The sequence below is a fragment of the Cetorhinus maximus genome, chromosome 13, assembly GCF_964194155.1.
Source record: "Cetorhinus maximus chromosome 13, sCetMax3.hap1.1, whole genome shotgun sequence".
Classification (NCBI taxonomy): Eukaryota; Metazoa; Chordata; class Chondrichthyes; order Lamniformes; family Cetorhinidae; genus Cetorhinus; species Cetorhinus maximus.
Genome location: NC_135891.1, coordinates 7,716,011 through 7,743,950, shown reverse-complemented (window position 1 = coordinate 7,743,950; position 27,940 = coordinate 7,716,011). Strand labels below are relative to the sequence as shown.

Genomic DNA, 27,940 nt, shown 5'->3' with positions numbered 1-27,940 from the left:
CTGAGGCCATAAGGAGTTGCCAGCCAAGCAGTGCCTCCCATTGGATGCACCACCCCACTCCCAACTTTAAGATTTAATGACTAGCATAGGTCTATGGAAATGACTGTCTAACTCCCCCACTCATTGGTGACTTACCAATTAAATTCAAGTGAGGTCTTGTCGTGAAAATCGAGAATCCTTTGACTGGTGGATATTTGTCGAATCTTCTGGTTCTTTGATCAGGAGCCTCAACCCTGAGACTCACAAGGCCAATGCTTTGCTGTAACATTGCCGGAAGTGTGGAGGAAAGACTGGTTGTCCTCCTGGAATATCGTGGCACTTACAACCAAATTGTGGCAGGCTGATGGCAGAATGTCCGAGGAGGTTCAGGGGCAACTGTCCGCCTTTCAGTGTGTCGCAGATGCATGAGGGGAGGGGCGGAGAGACAGCTGTGGCACAGTGAAGCAGGTCTTTGTCCAGACTATCTCATCCTGGCCTGTGTGGCCAGAACAATGAGGTGACTGACACTATTTCTGTTCTAGTATGTGGTCTCAACGAATCGAGCTGTAGGCTCTGTGGGTACATGGGGCTGGATAGTATGACCAACAATCAAGAAGCTGCATTGAAGATCAACTTTGAAGAACAGCCGGACTCCAAGGTAAGAATGGAACCACGTTTGTTTTTATACTTCAGTGGTTATATTTTAAAGTCATTGGCCATGACATTCCATCCTACTGGGATATGCTTTTTACATAAGATATATGGCACAGAAACAGGCTATTTGGTCCAACCAGTCCATGCTGCTGTTTATGCTCCCCCCAAGCCTCCTCCCACTTTCTTCTTCTAAATCTATCATCGTAACCATCTATTTGCTTCTTCCTCAAATGCTTCTCTAGTCTCCCCTTAAATCCATCTATACTATTCATTTCAACCACTCCCTGTGGTAGTGAGTTCCACACTCTCACCTCTCTTTGGGTAAAGAAGCTTCTTCTGATTTCCCTGTTAGATTTCTTGGTGATTATCTTGTATTGATATCCTCTAGTTATACTCTTTCCCACAAAAGGAAACATTCTTTCTTCATCCACTCTACCAAAACCTTTCAGAATTTTAAATAATTGGAAAGTTGCCAACAATCTTGGCAGTGCCCGGCTGTGCTCCCTGGTTCAGCCGCTTTAGATTTGCTGGGTGAGGGGCGGGCAGGACCACCACCTGAAAATTCTCACTTGCAAATGGACAGCTGTGGGGTGCCGGAAGACTTAAAAGCTTCACTAGAGTTAGTTCATCATGATGTTAAATCCTGCATGCCTTAAATCCAGAGACTTGAGCATAAAATGTAGTTTGACACTCCCAGTGCAGTGCTGAGGGAGTGCTGCACTATATTAAGTGCCTTCTTTTGGATGGGATGTTAAATTGGGGCCTTTTCTGCCCTCTCAGGTGGATGGAAAAAATCCCATGGCATTATTTCAAAGAGGATCAGCGATGCCCTGGCCAAATATTTAAATCTCAACCAACATCACTAAGGCAGATTATTTGGTCATTTATTTAATTGATGTTTGTGGGAGCTTGCTGTGCACAAACTTGGTTACCACGATCCTTGTACTACAACAGTGACTACAGTTCAGAAGCATTTCATTGGCTGTAAAGTGCTTTGACACATCTTGAGGTCGTGAAATGTGATCTAAAAATGCAACTTCTTTCTTTCTGATGGTTTCTGCAATTTACAATAATCCAATGACCTCAAACTCTGATCCATGACCCTGATTCTCCTTAAAAAAAATTCTAAATGCATGCTGGATGCTCTAACAGTTGCTGGCTGGCCTCTGAGAGCCACAGCTGTGATAACAATCTATCTGGGGTATAATTGTACTTCGAGGCATATACTAATTACTTCCAAGAGGGTATATTTATTTGAAAGAGCAGTTGTGCCTAAGACCAAAATAAGGAGGATAGAATTTAGGGTGAGGGGTTTAGAGTAGGATTAGAGTCATAGGGGAGGCGGTGGCATTGTCACTGGACTGGCAATCCAGAGACCCAGGGTAATGCTCTGGGGACCTGGGTTCAAATCCCAGATGGTGGAATTTGAATTCAATAAAAAATCTGGAATTAAAAGTCTAATGACATTGTCGATTGTCATAAAAACCCATCTAGTTCACTAATGTCCTTTAGGGAAAGAAATCTGCTGTCCTCACCTGGTCTGGGCTACATGTGACTCCAGACCCACAGTAATGTGGTTGACTCTTAAATGCCCTCTGAAATGGTTGAGCAAGCCACTCATTTCAAGGGATGGGCAATAAATGCTGGCCTAGCCAATGATGCCCACATCCCATGAATGAATAAAAAAAATAGGATTGGGGACATAGTGTTAGGAATTAGATAATGTTAGGTTGGGGGACTGTAGGGCTGTTAGGATTGGGGTAGGGTGAGTTAGGGTTAGTTCAGGTCAGTCTGATAAAAACAAAAAACTACTGCGGATGCTGGAAATCCAAAACAAAAACAGAATTACCTGGAAAAACTCAGCAGGTCTGGCAACATCGGTGGAGAAGAAAAGAGTCGACGTTTCGAGTCCACACTACCCTTCAACAGAACTCAGAGTTTTCTTCTCCACCGATGCTGCCAGACCTGCTGAGTTTTTCCAGGTAATTCTGTTTTTGTTCAGGTCAGTCTGAGTTGGAGTTCAGGTTGATATTCAGAGTGAGGGTTGGTTTTGTTTGGATGGGCTAGTTTGCCAGCAGACACTAGGCAGAGTCCTCCCCCAGTGCCAGAAAGTGGCCTGGAGTCATTGTGACATTGCATCACTTTCTCTTGGCCTAAATGCTCCAGCTGGTGTCATATACCCACTTACCAGCCATGTCGAGGATATTCTGGGACTGAGCACGGCAGCTCTTTTGAAGCCCCAGCACAGGCACCATGGTATAAGTGACCCCTCCTCTGTCAGCTTCCATGGTTCAATGATGTGGAGGAAAGGCAGTATTACAGGTTTCTACCTCTTGTACTCCTATCCAACATTCCAGAAGCTGGGTCTATTTATGATTCTCGGCCCAAGGATAATTGACTACCACCTCCTATTTCGCATTGTTTAGATTTTCATTAATCTTAATTAAGATTTTCATAATCCAGTAGGGTTCACTGGTCAATGGTGTGAATGGGGGATGGTTGCCATTTGATCTGAGATCCTTGACTCTTCCTTAATTTCAAACAGCAACTGGCATTTATATAGTGCCTTTGACAGAGTAAATATCTCAAGGCACTTCAGAGGAATGTTATCAAACTAAATTTGCCACTGAGCCACATAAGGAAATATCAGGAGAGGTAACCAAAAGCTTGGCCAAAGAGGTTAGTTTTAAGTAGTGTCTTAAAGAAGAAGAGAGAGGTCAAGAGGTGGAGAAGTTTAGGGAGGGAATTCCAGATCTTAGGGTCCAGGCAGCTGAAGGCACGGCTGCAAATGGTGAGGTGATGAAATTTGGAGACTCACAAGAGGCCAGGATTAGAGGAGTGCAGATTTTTCCGATCTTGTGGGACTGGAGGAGATTACAAAGGTGGGGAGGGGCAAGTCCCTGGAGGGATTTCAAAACAAGGATGAGGATTTTAAATGGGAGACTTTTCTGACCAATAGCCTAAGTAGGTCAGTAACTTTAAGAAGAAATTGCCTGTGCACTGCCTGTACCATCCAGGGCCATCCCATCAGATACCTTGGAGTCAAACTGTTACAATAGTGTAAAATGGGCATGAATGTGTTAATCAGTATGCTACAAATATACATATCAGAACTTCAACTTCTTGGTGATTTGTAGCAGACAACTTAGGAAATCTGAAATTAAAACAAAAATGTTGGAAATACTCAGCAGGTCAGGCAGCGTCTGTAGAGAGAAACAGAATTCATGTTTCAGATCAATGGCCTTTCACTTGAAACATAACTGTGTTTCTCTCTCTACAGATGCTGCCGGACCTGCTGAGTATTTCCAGCTTTTTTGTTTTTATTTCAAGTTTCCAGCATCTGCAGTATTTTGCTTTTGGATTAGTTGTTAATCTGGAGATGTCACAAACTCAGGTTTGAATCTTTAGCTATTGGGTTTTGGTCATCCAAGTCAGGAGAAGCTGATGGTAGTCTTATCGATGTGGCATTGCTGTGTCAGTTCTCAGCCTGGCCACTAGATGGGGTCCTATTGCAGAAGTTGAATGACTCATGGGTTGCAGAATACCGTTGGCAGTACTGCAGTCATGGAGATCACTAAGTTGAATAGGAGTGGCACCAGACAGTCCAGTGACCAAGGCAAAAGAGATACAATGTAGGGGAAATAAAGGCTTAAAGAAATAATTCCAGCCAATACCATGAAGGTTTCTAGTGATTATTTTTTGGAATGAATTCACTTCATAGATCATATAACAGTGTGGCGCTAAAGGTCCATCGTGCCTATTTGAAAGAGCTATCTTATTAGTCCCACTCCCCTGCTCTTTCCCCCAAAGCCTTTTCAAGTACTTTTCCAAATTGCTTTTAAATGTTACTATTGAATCTGCTTCACCACCCTTTCACGCAGTGCATTCCAGACCAACAACACTCACTGAGTAAAATAAATTCTCCTCAGCAGTTGGCTGATTCTTTTGCCAATCATCTTAAATCTGTATCCTCTGGTTGCTGACCCTCCTGCCAGTGAAAACAATTTTTCCTTATTTACTTTATCAAAACCCTTCACAATTTTAAACACCTGTATTAAATCTCCCCTCGACAATTTCTATTGTAAAGAGAACAATCCCAGATTCTCTAGTCTGGTGTCCCTCATCCCAGGTACGTCTCCTCTCTAATGCCTTGTTATCCTTCCTAAAATATGGTGCATAGAATTGAACACAACCCTCCAGCTGTTCAGCACAACCTCTATTTTCTATTCTATTCCTCAATTAATAAAGCAGTCAAATCAAGCTTTCCAAGTATTTATCCAATTCCATTTTGAAAGTTACTCTTGAATCTGCTTCCACCACCCTTTCAGGCAGCACATTCCAGATCACAACAACTTGCTGTGCTAAAAAAAAATCATCTAATTTCCCTCTTTTTTTTTGCCAATTACCTTAAATCTGTGAACTCTGGTTGCTGATCCTCCTGCCGCTGGAAACATTCTCTGCTCAGTTACTCTATCTTACTTCTTCATGATTTTGAACACCTCCATTAAATCTTCCCTTAACCTACTCTGCTATAAGGAGAACAACCCAACTTTTCTCAACTGTGTTCCTCTCCGCAGATGCTGTCAGACCTGCTGAGTTTTTCCAGCTATTTTTGTTTTTGTCCCAACTTTTCTAGTCTCTCTATGTAATTGAAGTGCCTCATCCCTGGCACCATTCTAGTAAATTTCCTGTGTGCCTTCACCAAGATCTTGGCTTCCTTCCTACAGTTTGGTGCCCATATTTGACCACAGGTACTCCAGCTGTGGCTTAACCAGTCATTTAAGCATAACTTCTTTGCTTTCTGCATCCGTATTTATATGTTTTTAAAAAGGTTTATCAACTTTTCCTATCTCCTTCAAAGGTTGGTGCAGGTGAATCCCCATGTTGTTCTGTTCAAATGGAGGCATTTTTAAAGTTGCACCTTTTAATTTATCATATTTGTTTTCCTAAGAAATTTGGCTGTGCTAAAGCACTGTACATATCTGATGCCGACAAACGTAAACACTTTCGGATAGTTTTAAGACTCTTCCTCGGGAATGGCCAAGAGGTCGGGACCTTCTACAGTAAATTCATCAAAGTCATCTCGAAGCCTTCCCAGAAGAAACAATCCATTAAGAATGCAGACTGTAAGTATCACTGAGTGTTGGGGGTGGTCAGTCAGACAACTGTTGGGAAGTGTAGTGGCTCAGTGATCCACACATGCCTCTGAGTCAGAAGGTCGTGGTCCAGTCCCACTCCAGGGACTTGAGCACAAAACTTAGGCTGACACTCTAATGCAGTACTGCGGGAGTGTCTCATTATTGGAGAAGCCAAGTCTTTTCGGTGAGATGTTAAACCAAGGACAGGATTTTCCCGTTGGTATGCAGGGGTGGGCCCTGAACGTCTACGCGTAAAATGACGCGCAGTAACGTCGGGCAAGCATCCCGACGTCACTGTGCGCCATCGCAATATTTACTTGGGCGGGCACACGATGATGTCCGAAGCATGCCCGCCATTAATTAATGGGCCACTTAAGGCCCTTAACTCACCAATCGACAGCGATTTTTCGGCACCTGTGCAATCTTCAGGTCAGCGCACGGGTGCAACAGGCAGGCGGGTAGGACACATTTGGATAAACTTCATCCAACAGAGGGCACTGGTGAGAAGTGACTGAAGCATTCTGGGAGAAGTCACCGCAGCCACCGCGACTCAGGAGGGAATTGAGGAGGACCCACTGTCAAAGAACGGAATAGCCCCACACATTACATTGCTGTAGTGTTTCCATCCCTCCCTCCTCCTCAAATCTAAAAAAAAAAGAGAGGAAGAGGCAGTGCCTTCAGGAGTGCACCAGACCTGCGAGGGACACTCTTCTGAAAGTGGATTTTAAAGAAAAAGCAGCTGATTGGTGAGTAAATCCTGGGAGCAGACTCGGAGGGAGGAGCACCGGAGCTGTGAGTATAAATCTAGCTTACCTTGGGGATTTGCGGCCTCGTCTCCAGGGAGCAGACTCAGAGGGAGGAGCACCGGAGCGGTGAGTATAAATCTAGCTTACCTCGGGGATTCATGGCCTTGTCTCCAGGGAGCAGACTCGGAGGGAGGAGCACTGGAGCGGTGACATCGGGGCACAGAGTAACTGAAGCCAAAACTGAAAAAGTGACATCACAGGAAAGCTGTGACCTGATTGGTTGGCAGGAAATCTGCACCAAATTTGAAAAAAAAACACTGCAAAGCTAATTAATAAATTAATTATCTAAGTCGAGATGGCTGGGCAGGTGATGTGCTGTAGCTGTATGATGTGGGAGCTGGCAGATCGCGAGCCGCAGTGACCACATCTGCAGAAAGTGTTGGTTGCTGGAGGAACTCCGGCTCAGAATTGATGAGCTGGAGTCCAAGCTCCGGACGCTGTGGCACATCCGGGAGGGGGAGAGTTACCTGGACGCTTTGTTTCAGGAGGCGGTCACACCCGGTAGATTAAGTACCTCAAGTTCGTCAGTGGTCAGGGTCAGCAGGGTGTGACTACAAGTGAGGCAGGTAGAGGGATCCTGTGTTCAGGAACAGAGGAGCCTCAGTTCTTGACCTTGTCCAACAGTGTGGATGAGAAACAGGGCTGTAGGGAGGATGAGCCAGCTGACCATGGCACCATGGCACAGGAGGCCATTCAAGAGGGGGGAGCAAAAAGACAAGTGGTAGTTGTAGGGTATTCTATAATTAGGGGAATTGATAGCATCCTTTGTAAGCAGGATCAAGAGTCCCGCATGGTATGTTGCCTGCCCGGTGCCAGGGTGAGAGACATCTCTGACCGACTTGAAAGGATATTGGAGAAGGAGGGGGAGGATCCAGTTGTTGTGGTCCATGTCGGGACAAATAACAGGTAAGACTAGGAAAGAGGACCTGTTTGGGGATTATCAGGAGGAACTAAATTAAAGAACAGGTCTTCAAGGGTTATAATCTCCGGATTACTACCCGAGCCACGTGCAAATTGGCATAGGGACGCGAGAATAAGGGAAGTAAGCACGTGGCTAAAGGAGTGGTGCGGGAAAGAGGGGTTCCATTTCGTGGGGCACTGGCATCAGTATTGGAACAGGAGGGATCTGTACCGTTGGGACGGTCTCCACCTGAACCGATCTGGGACCAATGTTCTAGCGAAAAGGGTAAATAGGGTGGTCAACAGGACTTTAAACTAGAAAGTGGGGGGGTGAGGGAAGGGTAAAACTCCAAGAAGTATGACTAATGGGAAACAAAGCAGCAGGTTAGCGTGTGGGGGGGGTGGATTCAACTTCATGGAAAATTATGAAAAAACTGAAAAGAAAGGAGAGCCCAGGAGAGGCTATTAAAGTCTCCAGAACACACAATAGCACAGAGTGTTTGGAAAGGGCTAGGAATCTAACTTCAAGCACATCAGATAAAGGGACGACAATGAGAAAGGGGATGGGAAATACAGGACTGAAGGTGTTGTATCTGAATGCACGCAGTATAGGAAATAAGGTAAATGAGCTTGTGGCGCAGATTGAAATTGGCAGGTATAATGTGGTGGGCATCACGGAGACATGGCTGCAAGGGGATCAGGACTGGGAGCTAAATATCCAAGGATATACATCCTATCGAAAAGATAGGCAGGTTGGCAGAGGGGATGGGGTTGCTTTGTTAGTAAGAAATTAAATTAAATCGATAGCAAGAAATGACGTAGGGTCAGATGATGTAGAATCTGTGTGGGTAGAGTTGAGGAACTGCAAAGGTAAAAAAACCATAATGAGAGTTATGTACAGACCTCTGAACAGTAATCAGGTTGTGGGGCACAAGATACACCAGGGGATAGAAAAGGCGTGTAAGAAAGGCAAGGTTACAGTGATCATGGGGGATTTCAATATGCAGGTAGACTGGGAAAATCAGGTTGGTAGTGGATCCCAAGAAAAGGAATTTGTGGAATGTCTATGAGATGGCTTTTCGGAGCAGCTTGTGGTGGAGCCCACTAGGGAACAGGCAATTCTAGATTTAGTGATGTGTAATGAGGCAGATTTGATAAGGGAGCTTAAGGTGAAGGAACCCTTAGGAGGAAGTGACCATAATATGATAGAATTTACCCTGCAACTTGAGAGGAAAAAGCTGGAATCAGATGTAACGGTATTACAGTTGAATAAAGGCAACTACAGAGGCATGAGGGAGGAGCTGGCCAGAATTGACTGGAAGATGAGCCTAGCAGGAAAGACAGTGGAACAGCAATGGCAGGAGTTTCTGGGAGTAATTTGGGAGACACAGCAAAAATTCATCGCTAGGAAGAAGAAGCATACTAAAGGGAGGACGAGGCAACCATAGCTGACAAGGAAAGTCAGGGACAGCATAAAAGCTAAAGAGAAAGCATACAATGCGGTGAAGAGCAGTGAGAAACCAGGGGATTGGGAAGCCTACAAAGACCAACAGAGGACAACTAAAAAAGAAATAAGGAGGGAGAAGATTAAATATGAGGGTAAACTAGCCGGTAATATAAAAGAAGATTGCAAGAGTATTTTTAGACATATAAAGGGTAAGAGAGAGGCAAAAGTGGACATTGGCCCGCTGGAAAATGACGCTGGAGAAGAAGTAGTGGGGAACAAAGAAATGGCGGAGGAACTGAATAGGTATTTTGTGTCAGTTTTCACGGTGGAAGACACAAGTAACATCCCCAAAGTTCAAGAGAGTCGGGGGCAGAGGTGAGTATGGTGGCCATTACCAAGGAGAAGGTGCTAGGAAAACTGAAAGGTCTGAAGGTGGATAAATCACCTAGACCAGATGGATTACACCCCAGAGTTCTGAAGGAGATAGCTGAAGAGATAGTGGAGGTGTTAGAGGTGATCTTTCAGGAATCACTGGAGTTAGGAAGGGTCCCAGAGGAAAATCGCTAATGTAACCCCCCTGTTTAAGAAGGGAGTGAGGCAAAAGAAGGGAAATTACAGGCCGATTAGCCTGACCTCGGTCAAGGTTTTAGAGTCCATTATTAAGGATGAGATTTCAGAATACTTGGAAGTGCATGGTAAAATAGGGCAAAGTCAGCATGGTTTCATCCAGGGGAGGTCATGCCTGACAAATCTGTTAGAATTCTTTGAGGAGGTAACGAGTAGGTTAGACAAAGGAGAGCCAATGGATGTTATCTACTTGGACTTCCAGAGGGCCTTTGACAAGGTGCCGCACAGGAGGCTGCTCAGTAAGATAAGAGCCCATGGTGTTAGAGGCAAGGTGCTAGCATGGATAGAAGATTGGCTGTCTGACAGAAGGCAGAGAGTGGGGATAAGGGGGTCCTTCTCAGGATGGCGGCCGGTGACTAGTGGAGTTCCACAGGGGTCAGTGTTGGGACCACAACTTTTCACTTTATACATTAATGATCTAGATGAAGGAACTGAGGGCATCCTGGCTAAGTTTGCAGATGATACAAAGATAGGTGGAAGGACAGGTAGTATTGAGGAAGCGGGGAGGCTGCAAAAGGATTTTGACAGGTTAGGAGAGTGGGCAAAGAAGTGGCAGATGGAATATAACGTGGGCAAGTGTGAGGTCATGCACTTTGGTAGGAAGAATAGAGGCATAGACTATTTTCTAAATGGGGAGAGAATTCAGAAATCTGGAGTGCAAAGGGACTTGGGAGTCCTAGTCCAGGATTCTCTTAAGGTTAACTTGCAGGTTGAGTCGGTAGTTAGGAAGGCAAATGCAATGTTGGCATTTATTTCAAGAGGACTAGAATATAAAAGCAGGGATGTGCTGTTGAGGCTTTATAAGGCTCTGGTTAGACCACATTTAGAATATTGTGAGCAATTTTGGGCCCCGTATCTCAGGAAGGATGTTCTGGCTCTGGAAAGGGTCCAGAGGGGGTTCACGAGAATGATCCCAGGAATGAAAGGCTTAACGTATGAGGAATGTTTGAGGACTCTGGGTCTATACTCGATGGAGTTTAGAAGGATGAGGGGGGATCTGATTGAAACTTACAGAATACTGAAAGGCCTGGATAGAGTGGACGTGGGAAAGATGTTTCCATTAGTAGGAGAGACTAGGACCTGAGGGCACAGCCTCAGAGTAAAGGGAAGACCTTTTAGAACAGAGATGAGGAGAAACTTCTTTAGCCAGAGAGTGGTGAATCTATGGAATTCATTGCCACAGAAGGCTGTGGAGGCCAGGTCATTGAGTGTATTTAAGACCGAGATAGATAGGTTCTTGATTGGTAAGGGGATCAAAGGTTATGGGGAGAAGGGGGGAGAATGGGGTTGAGAAATTTATCAGCCATGATTGTATGGCGGAGCAGACTCGATGGGCCAAATGGCCTAATTTCTGCTCCTATGTCTTATGGTCTTATGGTCACAGGCGGGATAAAAGGGCACAGTGGGGCCGTGAGTGTGCTCTGTCAAATATTTATTTTTCAAAGTTATTGAAACTTGCCTGTGTGATCTGCAGTACTTCAAAACGCACACCAGCTGCTTTGTCTGGACACTTAACCTTCAGGTCAGCACTCTGCAGTAAGGAATCTTTTCTGGGCCTGCAGGTTTCAGGAAGCTTTCCCTTAGACTGGGAATGGGAGCTGAACTGTCCATTGCAGGCAGCTCCTCTGAATAAGAAGGGAGGGCTAGAAGGGGGAAGAGGCCAGGAGTGCACATTCAGCCTCCAGGGGAGCCACCTTTGGGAGGTCAGGCACAGGCACAAGGGGTGCAGGGCCAAGAGGTGGACCAAGGCAGAAGGGGCCGCAGAAGACGCCACTATCCTGCTGCCAGGGTTTACAGGCGGCGAAGCAGCTACCTCAATATGTCTGAGGTGCAGTGCCGAAGGAGGGTCCGCCTGTCAATGGAGACAGTCAAAAACATCTGTCAGATGATTGAGCCTGAGATCTCCGTTAACTGTGTGGGTGGACATCCCATGCCAGTGCCTCTGAAGGTCACAGCTGCCCTCAACCTCCATGCCTCTGGCTCCTTCCAGGGGTCGGTGGGTGATCTTTGCGGTGTCTCCCAGTCAGCTGTCCACACTTGTGTCAAGCAACTTACAGACGCTCTGTTCAGCTGCGCATTGACCTTCATCCATTTCCGTTGGGACCAGGCAAGCCAGACACAGCAAGCTAGAGGCTTTGCGGCCATTGCTGGCTTCCCCCGTGTCCAGGGTGCTATAGACTGTACACATGTGGCCATCAAGGTGCCAGCAGGTGAGCCCGGTGCCTTCGTCAACAGGAAGGGCTTCCACTCCATGAACGTGCAGATAGTGTGTGATCACAGGATGCTGATTCTACAAGTCTGTGCAAGGTACCCAGGCAGCTCCCACGACGCCTACATCCTCAGACACTCCCAGGTGCCAGGGCTTTTCAACGCTCCAGCCCGGCTTGATGGATGGCTGTTGAGTGACAAGGGCTATCCCCTCAGAAGGTGGCTCATGACGCCTCTCTGCCATCCAAGAACAGAAGCTGAGCAGCGGTACAATAGGAGCCACGCCTCCACAAGGGTTGTGGTGGAAAGAACCATTGGTCTTATCAAGATGTGCTTCCGATGCCTGGACTGCTCAGGGGGCGCACTCCAGTACCCCCCAGATCGTGTGTCGGTGATAGTGGTTGCATGCTGCGCTCTCCACAATCTTGTGCTGGAAAGGGGGGACACAGTAGACGATGAAGACGTAGATGCAGTGGCTGCGGCTGCACCCGACGAGTTCAGCAGTGAGTCTGAGGGTGAGCACGCACAGGGAAATGCTGAGGGGATAGACTCTGACCCGGGTGGCATACTGCAGGGAGGCAGGGACACCAAGGGAGGCTTTAGTCCACCGAACCTTCAGCTAGAACATCACATATGGACCTCCAGGACAAGCCTGGGCTGTAGGCTCGACACTCGATACCTAAGTGCAAAATCTGCCAAGTTAGGAACAGTCACTAAGGGCCTTGTTAATAAAGCTGAATGTCCAACAAAGCACTCATTACATTTTTGAAAACCATACACATGCAGAAGAAAAAAGGCACCCTCAGCCTCGGTGACATATCTGAATTTAATATGTCAAGCAAACCAATTTATTCCAAAAAAATTACAATAGTGTTACAAACCAAAACAAATCATAAGGACCTCATCTCCGGCCAACACAAAAGCACCAGTGAAAAACCTGTGGTGTGCCTAAGGTGCCTTATGTTTTCGTTTCCAGGTGCTGCGTCTTGGTGCTGCCCCCTTGCCGGGAGTAGCATCTGAGACAGCCTGCTGACTTTGCTGTCCTGTTGGCCTCGATGACCTTGGTGGTCGTCCTCTGGCCCATGGAGCCTGGGCTGGCACCGCCTGGGAGGGAGTGCCAGGCCCACAGCTGGCATCTCCCCAGTTGTCGCAACCTCACCAGATGCTATGGCCATTGGCAGAGGGGCAGAGGCATTGTTACCCTCATCCGGAGCGCCTTGAAAGGTGCCCGCAGAGATGACAGGCAGCTGCTGCGCCGATGTGAAGTCGCTTCAGACCTCCCTGCTCACCGTGGACGGATGGGCACCGAGCTGGGAAACTTGAAGCCCAGACCATCCCCCACTCTGGCACTAACCAGCTGAGGTCACTACCAATGTGAGGGCTTGCTGGTCAGAGCGCATCCCCAGGAAGCCCAGATGAGTCTCCTGGAGGAGCCTCTTCACGAGAGTCGCCACTCTCTCCATGGTGTATGCATGGCGCTCGAACATGTGGCTCATTGCTTCGGCGATCATCTGCGTTGACGCCTCCACCACAGAAACCAAGCCAAGCATAGCCTCATGTATCTCCCCCAGATGCTCCCGCACACCCAGCTACATTTCCTGCCCCTGCTGCATCGCGGACAACTCCAAAGGCTCATCATCAGGCACCGACTGAGCATGTGCCTGGTCCCCTGCAGTCCTCCGACTGCTGGCGCCATGGGCACTCTCTGTCTCTGCCAGCTCCTCCAGCTACTGTGAAGTGCCCTCACCGCTGTGCCTCAGGACCCTAGCCGATGTTCAAATTCCCACCGAGGTGCTAGTTTCTGCGCTGGTGCCTGCCTGGCAGAGATGGTGTGACGCTGGTGAGACTTCAGGCCCCTCAGGTGTGAGAAGGGGCCTCTGCTGCTCCTCCTCCCGGCCCTGCTGCGCTGATGCTGAAAGGAAGAACAAGGAAAGTGGATCAGTTAACGTGGAGGCAATGTCAAAGTGCATCCTTGTCCCTGGATCATTTTGCGCTCATCCTTCCATAACCAATGGTCAAGCCATGTTGCAAAATTAAATCAATTAACATCCAGCAGTGCTATGACTGTTGGGAGAACAATGCTGACCTCACTGTTGGGCATAAATACCTGGCCGTGGCACCCCAGCTTCACCGACACCAGTGGACCTGGGCGCATGGCGCCTCTCCAGATTCAGGGCCTCCTGCTTGAAGCGGCTAAGAATGGCAGTTTGCGCCTGGCTGTTGCCAGTCCTCACACGCTCTGCCACGTTATGAGCATTCTTCTCCTGAAAATGAGAGAAGAGCATTGATTTGTACAAATTGCACATGGACTCTCTTCGTGCACGGCCCACCCCAACCAGAGTGGGACATGTCAGGGCTCCAGTGCTTCCTCACCCCGCTGCTGCTGAACACTCACACAAAGGTGCTAGGCCTGCCCTCAAGCCCCCACCCCCTCCTTGGACACATGCTGCCTACATCACATTAGGCACCACGTGGTACATCCTACCATAGCAAGGAGGCGCAAGCAGGTGGAGCACAGAGGGCAGCAGATAGTTCGTTGCCATGCCACCTTGAAGCTCCCCTCCCAGCATGTCATCACCCTGACTTGGACATGTCCTGGAGTTCAAGCACTGCGCCTAGGTGCAGCTCCTCCAGACTGCCCCCAAACCAGTCATGTGAGACTCAGTGTACCACATGCTGCGGGGGCAGAACCCATCTCTTCACCACCCTCTCACTGTGACCTCAGCATGGGTATATCTGCTGGCCCACCCAGCAAAGGACACATGCCGTTAATGATTCAATGCAGTCACTACACTCAGACTTGGGTGGCGGGGTGGGGGCAGGGGAGTGAGCTGACCTCCTGGGTTAAGTGACCAATGCTAACATGGTACTCGCCCTGCCAGAGCGCAACAAGTTGTTGAAGCACTTGTGACACTGGATCCAGGTGTGCCACACCACGTCGTGGGAGCTCACCACCTCCTCCCAGGCACGTTTCGTCATGTGGGGAGGCCTCTTCCTCCCATCCTGGGGAACCAGCACCTCCTGCCATGCTGTCACCTCCTTGAGGAGGGCAGCAAGACAGTCATCAGATAAACGAGGGGCACACTGGCCCTACCCTCTGGCCTGGCCTGCCCCGATAGTCTACCCTCCGGCCTGGCCTGCCCCGATGGCCTACCCTCCGGACTTGCATGAAAGTCATTGCCCCTCTGCACAGCCCTTTGCCCAGCCATTGCGAGCAGCCTTTCCGACGCTGCTGAGGCCTTCCTTTACACAGCCCGCTGGGTTACCATTGGACCCGGCGGCCTGAGCGTGCCTGCCGCCGCCCGCCCACTCTCGCTATGCACTGGAGCCTTGAAGTACACTGGGCAGGCCGCAATCGGGTCTGCGCCCGTCTGCACCCGCTTCTGCTCTGGGGCCCCCCCCCCCACCCCTCCACCCCGCCAACCAGAAAATTCTGCACCAAGGTCCTGTCCTTTCCAGGTGGGTGTAAACAATCCCATGGCATTATCTGTAAGAAGAGCAGGGGAATTCTCCCAGGAGTCCTAACCAACATTTATCACTCAACCAACGGATTATCTTCTCATTATCTCATTATTGTTTATGGGAGCTTGCTGTGCACAAATTACCTGCCGTGTTTCCTACATTACAGCTGTGACTACACTTCAAAAGTACTTAATTGGGTGTAAAGCACTTTGGGACATCCAATGGTCATGAAAAGTGCTTTACAAATGTCAGTTTTTCTTATGTTGTAATAAATCATTCAGAATACCTCCAAACCTTTGCACTGTCAATTATCCTGAATGAGGAGGCTACAACCCCAGGGTTTGGTTGATTGAAGCCTCATCAATCCTGGGTGCTGAGCAGTTAGTTTCTAAATATTCTTAAGTTTTAAAAACCTATAGAAAGAGGGAGAACTCCCTCAGTACTGCACTGGAGTGTCAGCCTAGATAACATGCTCGTCTCTGGAGTGGGACTTGAACCTATAGTGTTCAATTGTTCTGTGTTTGATTATGGAGTCTGTTTACTATTGATGCTCACTGTGCTTGATTGGTTAAACCTGGGTGTGGACTCAGACAAAAGTAAACAAAACTGTAGAAAGAGCTGGAAGCCAGAGCTGCAGAATGGAGTAGACATTTTAAAGCAGGAATAAAACCTGTCACAAACTTGGAGACTAGTGTCACTTCCGCATTGCTCTGAGATATAAAATATGCAACAGAACTCATTCAGAAGTGAAACTGCTGCCCACTGAGCCATGGCTAACACTGTTCAGGGCACCATTTAAGTGACAATTGTTCAGAAATGCGTTAACGGGCCTAGTCTCTTCCAGTCACAAGGTTTCAGCGTTTAATTGTTCTTCCCAGTATGTATCCCTTCAGGTTCCAAAGTGGCTTTGTTCAATCGTCTGCGATCTCAAACGGTCAGTACACGGTACCTGTGTGTAGAGGGGGAAGAGTTCATCGCTAGTGCCAGGCAATGGGCAGCTTTCACTCTGCACTTGGGTAAGAGTTCACCGCGATTCACATCAGCCTTTGCAGGATATGCTTCTGATAGAAACTCAGTGAAGTTTTTTGAATATTACTGTAACTTTACAAATTGTCATGGAAAACTTTCATAAATCACTGGTTAGGTTTCAGCTGGTGTATTGTGTTCAATTCTGGGCACTACAGTTTAGGAAGGATGTGAAGGTTTTGGAGAGGGTGCAGAGGAACTAGAGTGATAGGTCACTCCCTCAGGCAGCATTCTGCAATGTTCCAGAACTCAGGCCCTGCAGGGAACTGACCCATCTGCCTGGCTCTTCAACAAAATCCTGCAGGAACAGAGCTATCGACCCCTAGGGGATAGGATTCTTCCCATTCACCTTCAGTAATACAGCAAACCAATGGGTGGGGCATTCCTGGAAGCTTCTCAGTCCCAGATTTAAGGTGATTGACGAAAGAACCAGAGGGGGTGAGATGAAGAGATTTCTTTTTAAGCAGTGAATTGTTATGATCTGCAATGCGCTACCTTAAAGGGTGTGGGAAGCGGATTCAACAGTGACTTCCAGTTGTGGGGGGAAAAAATAGGAGGGCTATGGGGAAAGAGGAGCAAGGTGGAGGGGATTGTTGGTGTGATTAAGCGGATAACTCTTTCAAAGAGCCAGCACAGACATGATGAGCCAAATGGCCTCCTTCGGTGCTGTAACATTCTATGAACTCCTCACTGGGAAGCACGGAACTTCTTGTTGTGCCACCTTCATCCTATCCTAATCCTCTTGTTTCCACTACAGAGAATGATCAGTGTCAGAGGGGAGATTTCTGTCCTCGGGATGGATACATCAGATATGGATCAGCTGTCAAATTAGTTTGCACCACCTCAGGAGTCTCCCTACCGAGCATGGTATGACCAGCTTCTATGTGAACTCAGTTTTGACTTAAGTCCAGTTTCCTCAGTATTACTGCTTATTCTGCCCTCTCCATCTAAAATAAGAGTTCCATGTGGGACAGAGAACTATTAAATTCTTGGCACTTTTGCCAAAAATGTAATTTTCAGAGGAATATTATTCAAGGTAAATGTGGCTGTATGTTAAGTGTATATAACTTCTCCTCTCCCATTCCTCTCATTTTACTTCCTTTGTTTTGCCTATCCTTTCTCTCCTACATTAGCATGCAATGGGTTGGGACAGCTGGAGTGGCTCAATAGGTGGCTCTCTTGCCTCTGAGCTGGGAGGCCCATTGGTTGTGAAAGAATTCAGCTGCTGGTAAAGGCAAGCCAGTGTGTCTCAACGCCAGTCCCCAGAATCAGGAAAGTTGTCTGGAAATAAAACTACCCAATAAATCTAAAAAAAAATATGGTTGATATGAAGGTGATTAACTAGCATTCTGGTGACCCCATGTACCATGGGAAAAGCCAAAAGACCAATCAAGTCGTACGGACTGGTTGGGCTGAATGGATTATTTCTGTGCTGTATATTTTATTCAATCCCACGTGAGATATAATCACTTTTGCCGGGGTATGGGCCCCTGTGGCTTTGAGAGCTCCCCTATACCTCACAATGTGTGCCATTGTGCATCGCCTTTGGAAATATTCCAATAGTTTATTGCCTCGGGGAGGGACTGGAGACAAAAAATGCGCTGCAGTCAAGCCCATTCCTTGTCACTTGTGTGTGGGCTTGTGTGGGTGTGCGTTTGTGTGGGTGTGTGTTTTCCAAACTAGGTTAGTTTCCATCTCCCGGTTCAGGACACTGAGGCTAGCCTCCAGTACTATTTGAATTTAAATAAAGGACCAAACTTGCAAACTTCCTGGTCTGAGGCAAATGTAAAAATTTATACCCACGATGCAGTCATTACTGGCAAGGCTGGCATTCATTGACCATCCCTAGTTGCCCTGGTGTGACTGCTTGCTATGCCGCTTCACCGGTCACTCAAGGCAACAGGGTAGATTTCAATAATACTCCTGTGAAGTGTCTTGGGATGTTTTACAACATTAAAGGTGCTATAGAATTGCAAGTTGTTGTTGGGTGAGAGCGAATCAGCAGCCCATCTCTCATTTTTAATCCTATCCTCTTCAAATTGAGCCTAAAAACCCAGCCAGCCAGGCACCTGGCCCACTATCCTGCTTGTGAGGTTTACAAAAATAGCTTGTACAAAACTTGAGTCTTGCTGAAAAGAGATATGTTACTGAAGCTTTTCGTCTTGCACTCATCAGGACAAATGCAAGATGTTCTGATAAGTGCAAAACAAAAAGATTCGGCAACATGTCTCTCTTTTCAGCAATACTTATAAAAGTAGTAGATATTTTTACATTCTTGAGCTAATAGATGGTCTTTGTTTGACATACTTGTATAATAATTTGTTTTTCACTATGGAAATTGTGTGGACAGATCATTCGGAAGGTGAACAAGCAGTATGCAGTGCTGGATGTGGACGAACCTGTCTCTCAACTTCACAAGTGCGCCTTTCACATCAAGGACACCAACAGGATGTACCTATGCCTGTCCAATGAGAACATCATACAGTTCCAGGTAGCCTTGCCAATGAGCTGGGGAATTCTGTGGCTAGGCGAATTGGACTGCTTGGGCATAGTGAGAAGAGGATTGGACTGCCAACTCTGATTGGATGGATCACATGACCTCCTTCATCTGCCCTGCCCCACTCGTCTTACCATTAGTCACTCAACATGTCCATCCTTGCAGTGTCCTGACTCCCCACAATTGGAAAGCAACCAGACTCTTTTGTTATTTGATTGGATGAACCTTTGACTCTGATAGTCTTTAACCCCCCCCACCACCATCTCCGCTATTTTTGTAATCAAGAATCAAAAGTATTTGAAGAAAATCTTTTAAAAGTGCAATTTTTTTTAAAGCTCCTCTGATTTTTCTCCTGGGTTGCTCCCGGCAAGAGATTAATCTTTAATATGGCGGATAAATTTATAATTGCAATACCTTGGTGTTGGACAATGGGGGACGGTAGTCGGATAATTTCTACAAGTTGAATAAGTAAGCAATGGAAAGTAATTCACTGCCTCTCAGAGAACTCAACTTGAATATTGCTGAAAAGAGGGTCACGCTGCTGGAGCTTTTCATCTTGCACTCTTCAGAACAAGTGCATGAATGCCATATTTCAAATGATGACAACAGTTTATACTACAGGAGAAAAGGGTGCCGATTGGTTGGCAAGTCGGCTCTAATTGGCCAAGGTGTTGTCACGGAGAAAGCAATGGGAAACTATATGGGCTCCCCAAACTCCTGGGTAATTCAAAAAAGTGCAAGGCTTGAACATATTCCTTTTGTTTGCAGAGAATGGCTCCCTGTTTATGAATGTATGTCGTTTCCAACATGCGTAAATGAGCTGTGTTATGTGCTCGACTAATTATCTCAAATTTGTTTTTTGTGTAGCTTTTTGTGCACTCAGGATTGTTCAACAAGTGCTGCCTAATCACAGAATCACAACTAACAGTAGACATTTTATTCAAGGACTCAATTTTGACCTGCTCTTTTGTTGTGACTTTTCAAAGGCGACCCCTTGCTCCAAGGAAGCCAACAGGGAAGTGTTGAATGATGGTGCATGCTGGACAATTATTGGTACCGAGACTGTGGAATATACATTCAGTGAGAGCCTGGCACAACTTCACATTCCTGTCACTCCCATTCCCATCATCAGCAGCCTTGAGGTAAGATCTTTGCAGTGAAGTCAGAGAATGTGACAATACTTTGTGCTTCCCCCAACATTTAAATATTCAAACTGAGAGACCTAGTTCAAGGACCATGGGCAACATTGCAAGACATCAGCAAGATTGAAGAGAGTGGGAGGGTGATCCACTGTGTCCAGCCAAGCCTGTAGACTTTTAGGAGGACCAGAGGGATGGAGGGAGTTCATGTCCTTTTTATTCATTCTCGGGATCTGGGCATTATTGGTAAGGCCCAATATTTCTTCCCCACCCCCAATTTCCCTTGAACAGGCAGTTGTGTGTCAACTCCTTAACAACTGAGTGGCTTGCTGGGCATGAATTCAGAGGGCAGTTAAGAGTCAACCATATTGCCGTGGGTCTGGAGTCACATATAGGCCAGAGTAGGTAAGGATGTAGATTTTCTTCCCGAAAGTGCATTAGATGGTTTATATGACAATCCGGCAGTTTCATGGTCACCATTACTGATATTAGCTTTTTATTCCAGATTTATTCAACTAATTGAATTTAAATTCTCCAGTTGCCATGGTGGGAATTGAACACATGTCTCTGGATCGTTAGTCCAAGCCTATGAGTTACTACTCCAGTCACTATGCTTTCATGCCTGGTAAAGTTCTAGGGATCTGAGGTCCTGGAAAATAATTAATTTGAACAAAAAACAGCAAAGCCTGAAGTTCTGAGAATCCTGCTCTGCTGGTGGAAGTACTGTGGAGCAGAGCCCACTGCCATTCACAGGAGATGCTAACCCTATCCCAAGCTGCAGGGATGGGGACATTAACATATTAAAGGGACAGGTGGTCCTTGCCTCTAAGGGTAGTTGAGAGGCGCCCCATTGTAAATGGCTAGTGGAAACCCCCTGCCTTCCTGCAAGAGGGAGGTCACTATCTCGGCAATATCTCAAATGGTGAGTTCCATGTGTCTATAGGCGCTGGTCAGAATCCAGGCACAACCCCAGTGAGAGAGCAGTTTGGGCATATTTCTCAGAGACTGGCAGAAGGTTGCCTTTCATAAGAAAAACAAAGTTGAATTTCTAGCCACCTAGGACGTCCCAAAGCACTTTACAGTCAATGGAGTACTTTTTGAAGTATCTTCTCTGTGGTAATGTAGGAAATACACAGCCAATTTTCACATATTAAGACCCCACAAGCAGCAATGAGATAAATGACAAGATCATCTGTTTTTTATTGATGTTGATTAAAGGATAAGCACTGGCCAGAACACGGGGGAAAAATTCCTCTTATCGACATAGTGCCATGCCGTCTTTTATGTTCATCCGAGAGGGCTGACAGGGCCTCAGTTTGGCATTTCACTTCTATTACTTGTCTTAATGAAAATAAGTCTCAGTTTGTCTGGAGTCAACTTAATGAATTTCTTCACCATGGCATTGGCATCCTTCCTAAAGACCCAGTTGAGGAAGAGAGAGAGGGAAAAAAAGAGTGAAAGTATGAGCAAAGGAATGTTTGATTTATTTGAAATGGTGCTTGGTTTCTTGGTCACATGCTTGAAAGACCATGCACTCACTGCATGCTCCTTGTGTTTGCGTCTGACCCCTAATAACCTTGCAGCCAAGCTCCTATTACTGTAACATGCCAAAGTTTGTTCTCTCTTTTTCCAAGCTGAATGGAGGAGGTGATGTGGCAATGTTAGAAGTACAAGGGGAAAGCTTCAGCCCAAATTTGAAAGTGTGGTTCGGTGATGTGGAGGCAGAAACAATGTACAGGTAAGACCGATATTAGAAACTAGACTGTATCTGCAGGCATCTTGAATTAACTGTACTCGACCCTGTTGGGTTTTGGAACCCAAAGTCTTTTTGGTGTTCATAGAACTATACAGCACAACCGGAGGCCATTCGGCCCATCACGCCTGTGCTGGCTCTTTAAAACTATCCAATTGGTCCCACTCTGCCTGCTCTTTCCCCCATAGCCCTATTTTTTTTTCCTTTTCAAGTATTTATAATTTCCTTTTGAAAGTTATTAATCAATCTGCTTCCACCATCCTTTCAGGCAGTGCATTGTAACTCATTGTGTAAAAAAACTGTTTTTCAAAAAGATTAATAAACAAGGCTTTACATTTCCATATTTAACTATCAAAGGGATGAAGTGTTTTGTGTTTCACCGTACAAGGGGCCAGATTCTGCTCCTGTTAATTAACAGTAGCAGTCATAGTAAAAGTGTTTTGTAAACATACTAAAGACTTTAGGAAGCTATCACTGAGACACAGGGAATGGGTTGTACTGTTTAATGAGGAAAGTGAACAGTAAAAATAGGATTGAACTGATTACTTTATATATCCACTGCTGCCATTTTTTCTGATTACAAAGAATTTACAACACAGAAACAGGCCAGTCAGCCCAACAGGCCTATTACTGGAGTTTATGTTCTGCAAGAGCCTTCTCTCTATTTTAGTTCACGTTTTCTGCATATTCTTCTATTCCTTTCTCCCTGATGAATTTACCTAATAGTGGGAGATGGTAGCATAGTGGTAATGTCACTGCACTAGTAAGCCGGAGGCCCAGACTAATGTTCTAGGGGCATGGGTTCACATCCCACCGCAGCAGGTGGAATTAAAGTTCAATTAATTAATCTTAAATTATAAAGCTAGTCTCAGCAATGGTGATCATGACAACTATCATCAATTGTCGTAAAAACCCATGTGGTTCACTAATATCCTTTAGGGAAGGAAATCTGTCATCCTTACCTGGTCTGGCCTATAGGAGGTTCCAGAGGCACAGAAATGTGGTGACTTCTAACTGCTTGCTGAAATAGTCCAGCAAGCCACTCAGTTCAAGTGCAATTAGAGATGGGTAGCAAATGCTAGCCTTGCCAGTGACACCCACATTGCATGAATGTGTAAAGAAAACAAGGCTTCTTCTTACATGCAACTATTTCATTCTCTGAATTCCACATTCTAACCATTCCCTGAGTAAAGAGGTTTCTCCTGAATTCCCTATTGGATTTATTGGCAATCTTATATTTATGGGCTGTGGTTTTGAACTCTCCCACAAATGGAAACATGTTGGGGTGAAATTGGTTTGGAATGGACTCGTAGCAAATGGGCAGCCAAATTGTCACCTCACCTGATCTTCTTTCTGTTGAAGTTCACATAACGATAGTTCAAACTTGTTTCTGGAGTTTGTTTCCTGTGCTCGCTATTGCTTTTACTTGATTTGAAATTAAAAGACTTGGAAGTATTTTCTAAGCTAATGGAAAATAAAACCTGGCTGACTCACTAAGAGCCCATTAGGCACTGCTGGCATAGATCAATATCTTACCGCTCTATACTGACTCTATCAAACCCTTCCATAATTTTAAATATACTAGGTCACCCCCTCGTATGTACATGTACATATCCACACATTCACATGCATGTGTTGTATAACACGGATACACATTCACGTGCGCATGTGGGCACTGGTGGAATCCATTTTGTGAACTGGGCAAACCCATTGCATGGATGATGAAGTAGACAGATTGACTGCTCATTTCATGAAATGGTCAGTGTTATGTATGAGTTTTAAAATCTTATTTGTGGAATTGCTGCTCAAGCCTGTTGCAGCGTACAAGCTTAACATCATGTTCTAAGTTGCTCAATAATAGCATGAACATTGTAAATTTGGGAAAGGAAGTTTGCCTACAGAGGCACAAATGGTGGTTGGTGGAAAGTTTAAATTTAATATAAGTTTCAAAAGGACCAGTTCATATCTGCCTATTTGACTTCAAAGACTCACTCAGCAGGTGATGGACGGTGTGGAATTTTGTGCTGAAGGTGAAAATGTGAAAACATGATATTGACTTCAAAAACTTATATGGCAAGTAACACTTAACAGTTCATTGGTGTCATGAGGAAAGGTTGAATGGATTGGGCCTGTACTCATTGGAGTTTAGAAGAATGAGAAGCGACCTTATTTAAACATATAAGATTCTTAGACGGCTTGACAGGGTAGAAGCTGAGAGGTTGTTTCCCCTTGTGGGAGAGTCTAGGACCAGACGGCATAATCTCAGAGTAAGAGGTTGCCCATTTAAAACAGAGATGAGGAGGAATTTCTTCTCTCAGAGGGTAGTGAATCTGTGAAATTCTTTACCGCAGAGGACTGTAGAGGCTGGGTCGTTAAGTATATTCAAGGCTAGGATAGACAGATTTTTAATCAGTAAGGAAATCAAGGGTTATGGGGAAAAGGCAGGAAAGTGGAGTTGAGGATTATCAGATCAGCCATGATCTCACTGAATGACAGAGCAGAATCGATGGGTCGAATGACCTACTTCTGCTCCTACGTCTTAGGATTTTATGTGGCAAGTTCATCTCTCCTTTGTTGTACCCAGGTGGAAGTGCAATGGCATTCACACCCCATGTAGAACTGGTATAAAAGCATAGAAATCTATACTAACTAGCATAACCCCTGCAAATACTGAAGATGGATGAATGTATTGAGAGTTGTGTTGTTTTGTGATCTGCTGAATATAAACAGATGGTTATTGCTGTCCTCAAGCACTCCAAAGAGATGAATATCGCATCCTGAAAACTTCCGTGCTTAAATCGCTAGGTGATGTGGACAAGGTTATCAAGAGCAATGGTAAGTACATGGCTACCAAGGAAGCAGTCCTAGACATCATGCGACAAGCCCACATTGACACTGGCCATGGTGATGAAAAGGAGACTGACAAGAAAATTTCTGAAAAATATGCAAACATCCCACGGTCTCTTATAGGACAATACATCAGTCGCTGTGAGAAATGCATAGAAAAGTATCGCAGGTGGGAGACAGTAACAGGAGTGGTTGTGAGACCTCTGTCTGTCAATAACTTGACTTGAATGAATGTGGACAAGTAGACCTGGTTGACATGCAGATTGTGAAGGACAGAAGTTATCGTTTCATACTGCACTACATGGAGAACCTGACCAAGTTCCATGTCATTCGCTCTCTGAAATCCAAGACAGCAGCTGAGGTTGCCCAGGAGCTGCTTCTCAAATTTCTAGATGTCAGAGCTCCACGTGTTCTTCAGTCAGATAACGGAAGGGAGTTCACAGCACAGGCCATCCATGAACTGGCAACAGTCTGGGAAGAACTGGTATTAGTCAATGGGCGCCCCAGACATCCCCAGAGTCGAAAGCTCTGTGGAACGCAGTAATGGTAATATGAAGCTGAAGCTATTGGCCTGGATGCGTGACAACAACTGTGTTCAAAGGAGCTATGGTGTCTGTTTTGTTCAGTGGGCAATGAACAGCAGTTACCATGAGGCTATAAAGATGGCTCCTTACCAAGGACTCACTGGAAACAAACCACAGTGCGGTCTCAGATCAACGTTGCCAGATGAGTTCCTCAACAGAGCCTCACAGCCATTGAAGAAGAAGAAGTGAAAAGACTTCTTGAGGAGAACATGGAAAATCCTGATCCTGAACTGGCCCTTGGACCATTCTCCATGGACAGTCCTGAGCTGGCCCCAGAACTATCCACCACAGATGACTCTGAGTCACTCCCTGGAGCATTCAATATGGAAGATCCTGAGCGAGTCCGAGAACCATCCACCGTGGATGACTCTGAGTCAGCCTTTGGACCACCCAACATGGACAACCCTGAGCCAGCCCCTGGATCATCCTCCATGAATGACCCTGAGCAGGCCTCTGGGTCATCCACTACAGGTGACCCTAAAGAACTTAATCCAGCCAGATGTGCAAGGAAGGCGGTACACCAGGACAGCGCACAGCAAGCCAAGCAGATGATGGCACACAGCACAAGGTCACTTCGGGCTGTTGGTGTTGGAGACAATGTGGCTGTTCCAGTGTCTGCATTTGACCACAGCAAAGGTGACCCACCAAATGTTATAAGTGTGGTGCTGGCAGCAGATGGGACTGGCATCATTGGAACAGGTAAGGGGATTGTGAAAGGCACACTTGCCAGGAATCAGTTTGAATTTGTACAGTACAGTGGACTGAGTGCAGAAGATATTCCACCAAAACAACTAGCCTTTGTGAGATTGTACCTGCTCAAGGTGATGGTGGTGGGCAAGGCTTCCAGAGATGTCACTGCAGGAGTAACTGCTTATCAAGACGATGTTCCTGCTTGAAAGCAGGTCTCCGCTGTAACAATGTCTGTCACAGCCAGAAGTCCTGTGACAATGTTGACCAGTGCTGGCATATTAAATATGTATGAATTGTATTTATGCTGATTTTGTAAACATTGATGTATAATCTGTCTGAATGGTTTGGGTGTGATCCTGAATGAAATATAACAGAACATAAACCAATGAATTTGAAATGTTTGGATGTCACAATGAATCTGAAATGTACATTGAATAAAGGTACATTATGCATGTATGAATTGTTTCTTTGTTTTTGCTGTATTGTAATTATTGATGAATATGAGCTATATCTGAATGGTTTGGATATAATACTGGATGTAACATATGAGGACAGTAAACAGAATTAAGCAGATTGTACATTTGTGATTGAAATTGTATTTTTCGTTCATAAAAGTTGGCCATTTCATTAACTGGGTAAGTTTTCCAATGCCCATTTCATGAATTGGGTGGTCAAACTGCCAGTTTCATGAACAGTGTAGGTAGGCTGTCCATTTCAAGAAATGGGCAATTTGACTGGCCATTTCATGAAATGAACAGTTTCACAAATTGGGTGTACCATATGCACAAAAACACCCACATTATGGGTTGAGGGGGGTGGGGTTGTAGGCTGGCAGATGTAGAATTTCTTTTATCTTTGTTCATGGGGTGTGGGCATCAGGGGGAAGACCTGCATTTGTTGCCCATCGCTAATTACCCTTGAGGGCAGTTGACCACATTGACGTGGGTATGGAGTCACATGTAGGCCACAACGGATAAGGATGGCAGATTTCCATCCTTAAAGGACATTAATGAACCAGATGGGTTTTTACAACAATCAATGATAGTTGTCATGGTCACCATTACTGAGATGTTCAATTCCAAATTTTAAAAAAAATTAATTGAATTTAAATTCCACAGGCTGCCGTGGTGGAATTTGAACCCGTGTCACTAGAGCATTAGCCTGGGCTTCTGGTTTACTAGCCCAGTGACGTTCTCACTATGCCCCTGTCTCCCCTAAATGAGAATGATCTGTAAAGTTTTTAAGTGGAAACTAGGAGATGATTAAACATCTGAACTGATAATAACCTGATACAATAGGAAGAAGTGTAATAGAAGAAATTAACTGGACACCATAAATATGGGAGTATCTGAGACATCGAGGGAGGGGCCTCAGCAGGTAACAAATGGAAATGGGGAAAGCTGGATTCTGATATGTCAAATGTCTTCCCTCCACAGAAATCCCAAATCGGTGATCTGTGTGGTTCCTGATATCTGCGCGTACAGCAATGAGTGGCGTTGGCTTCGACAGCCCATCACAGTCCCCCTCTCTCTGATGAGGAGCGATGGAATCATCTTCTGCAGCACTTTTACCTTTACCTACACGCCGGAGCAGGGCTGCTTTCCCAGCCAGAGAGTGGTCCGAGAAATCCCAGAGGAGTCTGACAACTTTCTGAACACTATCCATCAGGAATTCACTCGAACCAACTTCCACCTCTTCATGCAGAGCTAACAGCCAAAGAAACCAGTGTCCTCAGCTGCCTTTATACTAATGCGCATCAAGTCCTGTTAACCCATCACCCCTGTGCATGCCTACCTACATTGGCTCCCAGTTTGGAAAATATTAGATTTTAAAATTCTTACCTCTGTTTTTAAATCCCTCCATAGCCTCGCCTCTCTTTGTAATCTCCTCCAACCGTACAACCCTCCTAGATCTCTGCACTCCTCCAATTGTGAACTCCACCTCTCTCCTTCTCTTTGACCAAGCTTTTGGTCACTTGGCCTGATACCTGCTTCTTTGGCATTAATTTTTGTTTGATAATGTTCCTATGAAGCACCTTGGGACGATTTGCGACTGTTAAAGGTGCTATGTAACAGCAGGCTTTTGTCGATAGGTTGGAAAGCCTGTAACAGGAACACATCTCAACAAGGCAAAACATTCACTTTGTCCAATCATTTTCAGCAGATGTACAATCTGCCCGCTGT

At 45.8% G+C, this 27,940-nt stretch overlaps 1 protein-coding gene across 1 annotated transcript in view; it reads left to right on the top strand.

Moving 5' to 3' along the window:
* The window catches only part of rbpjl (recombination signal binding protein for immunoglobulin kappa J region-like), a 34,703-nt gene extending 6,977 nt beyond the window's left edge, over positions 1–27,726 (top strand). The window contains exons 4-11 of the mRNA XM_078554867.1: positions 522–637; positions 5,585–5,759; positions 16,100–16,237; positions 17,005–17,114; positions 18,598–18,738; positions 19,731–19,886; positions 21,518–21,621; positions 27,194–27,726. Of these exons, the coding sequence (XP_078410993.1) occupies positions 522–637; positions 5,585–5,759; positions 16,100–16,237; positions 17,005–17,114; positions 18,598–18,738; positions 19,731–19,886; positions 21,518–21,621; positions 27,194–27,467 (1,214 nt within the window). The 3' untranslated portion in view covers positions 27,468–27,726. The remainder of the gene's footprint in view (positions 1–521; positions 638–5,584; positions 5,760–16,099; positions 16,238–17,004; positions 17,115–18,597; positions 18,739–19,730; positions 19,887–21,517; positions 21,622–27,193) is intronic.
* The last annotated feature ends 214 nt before the right edge of the window (positions 27,727–27,940 follow it).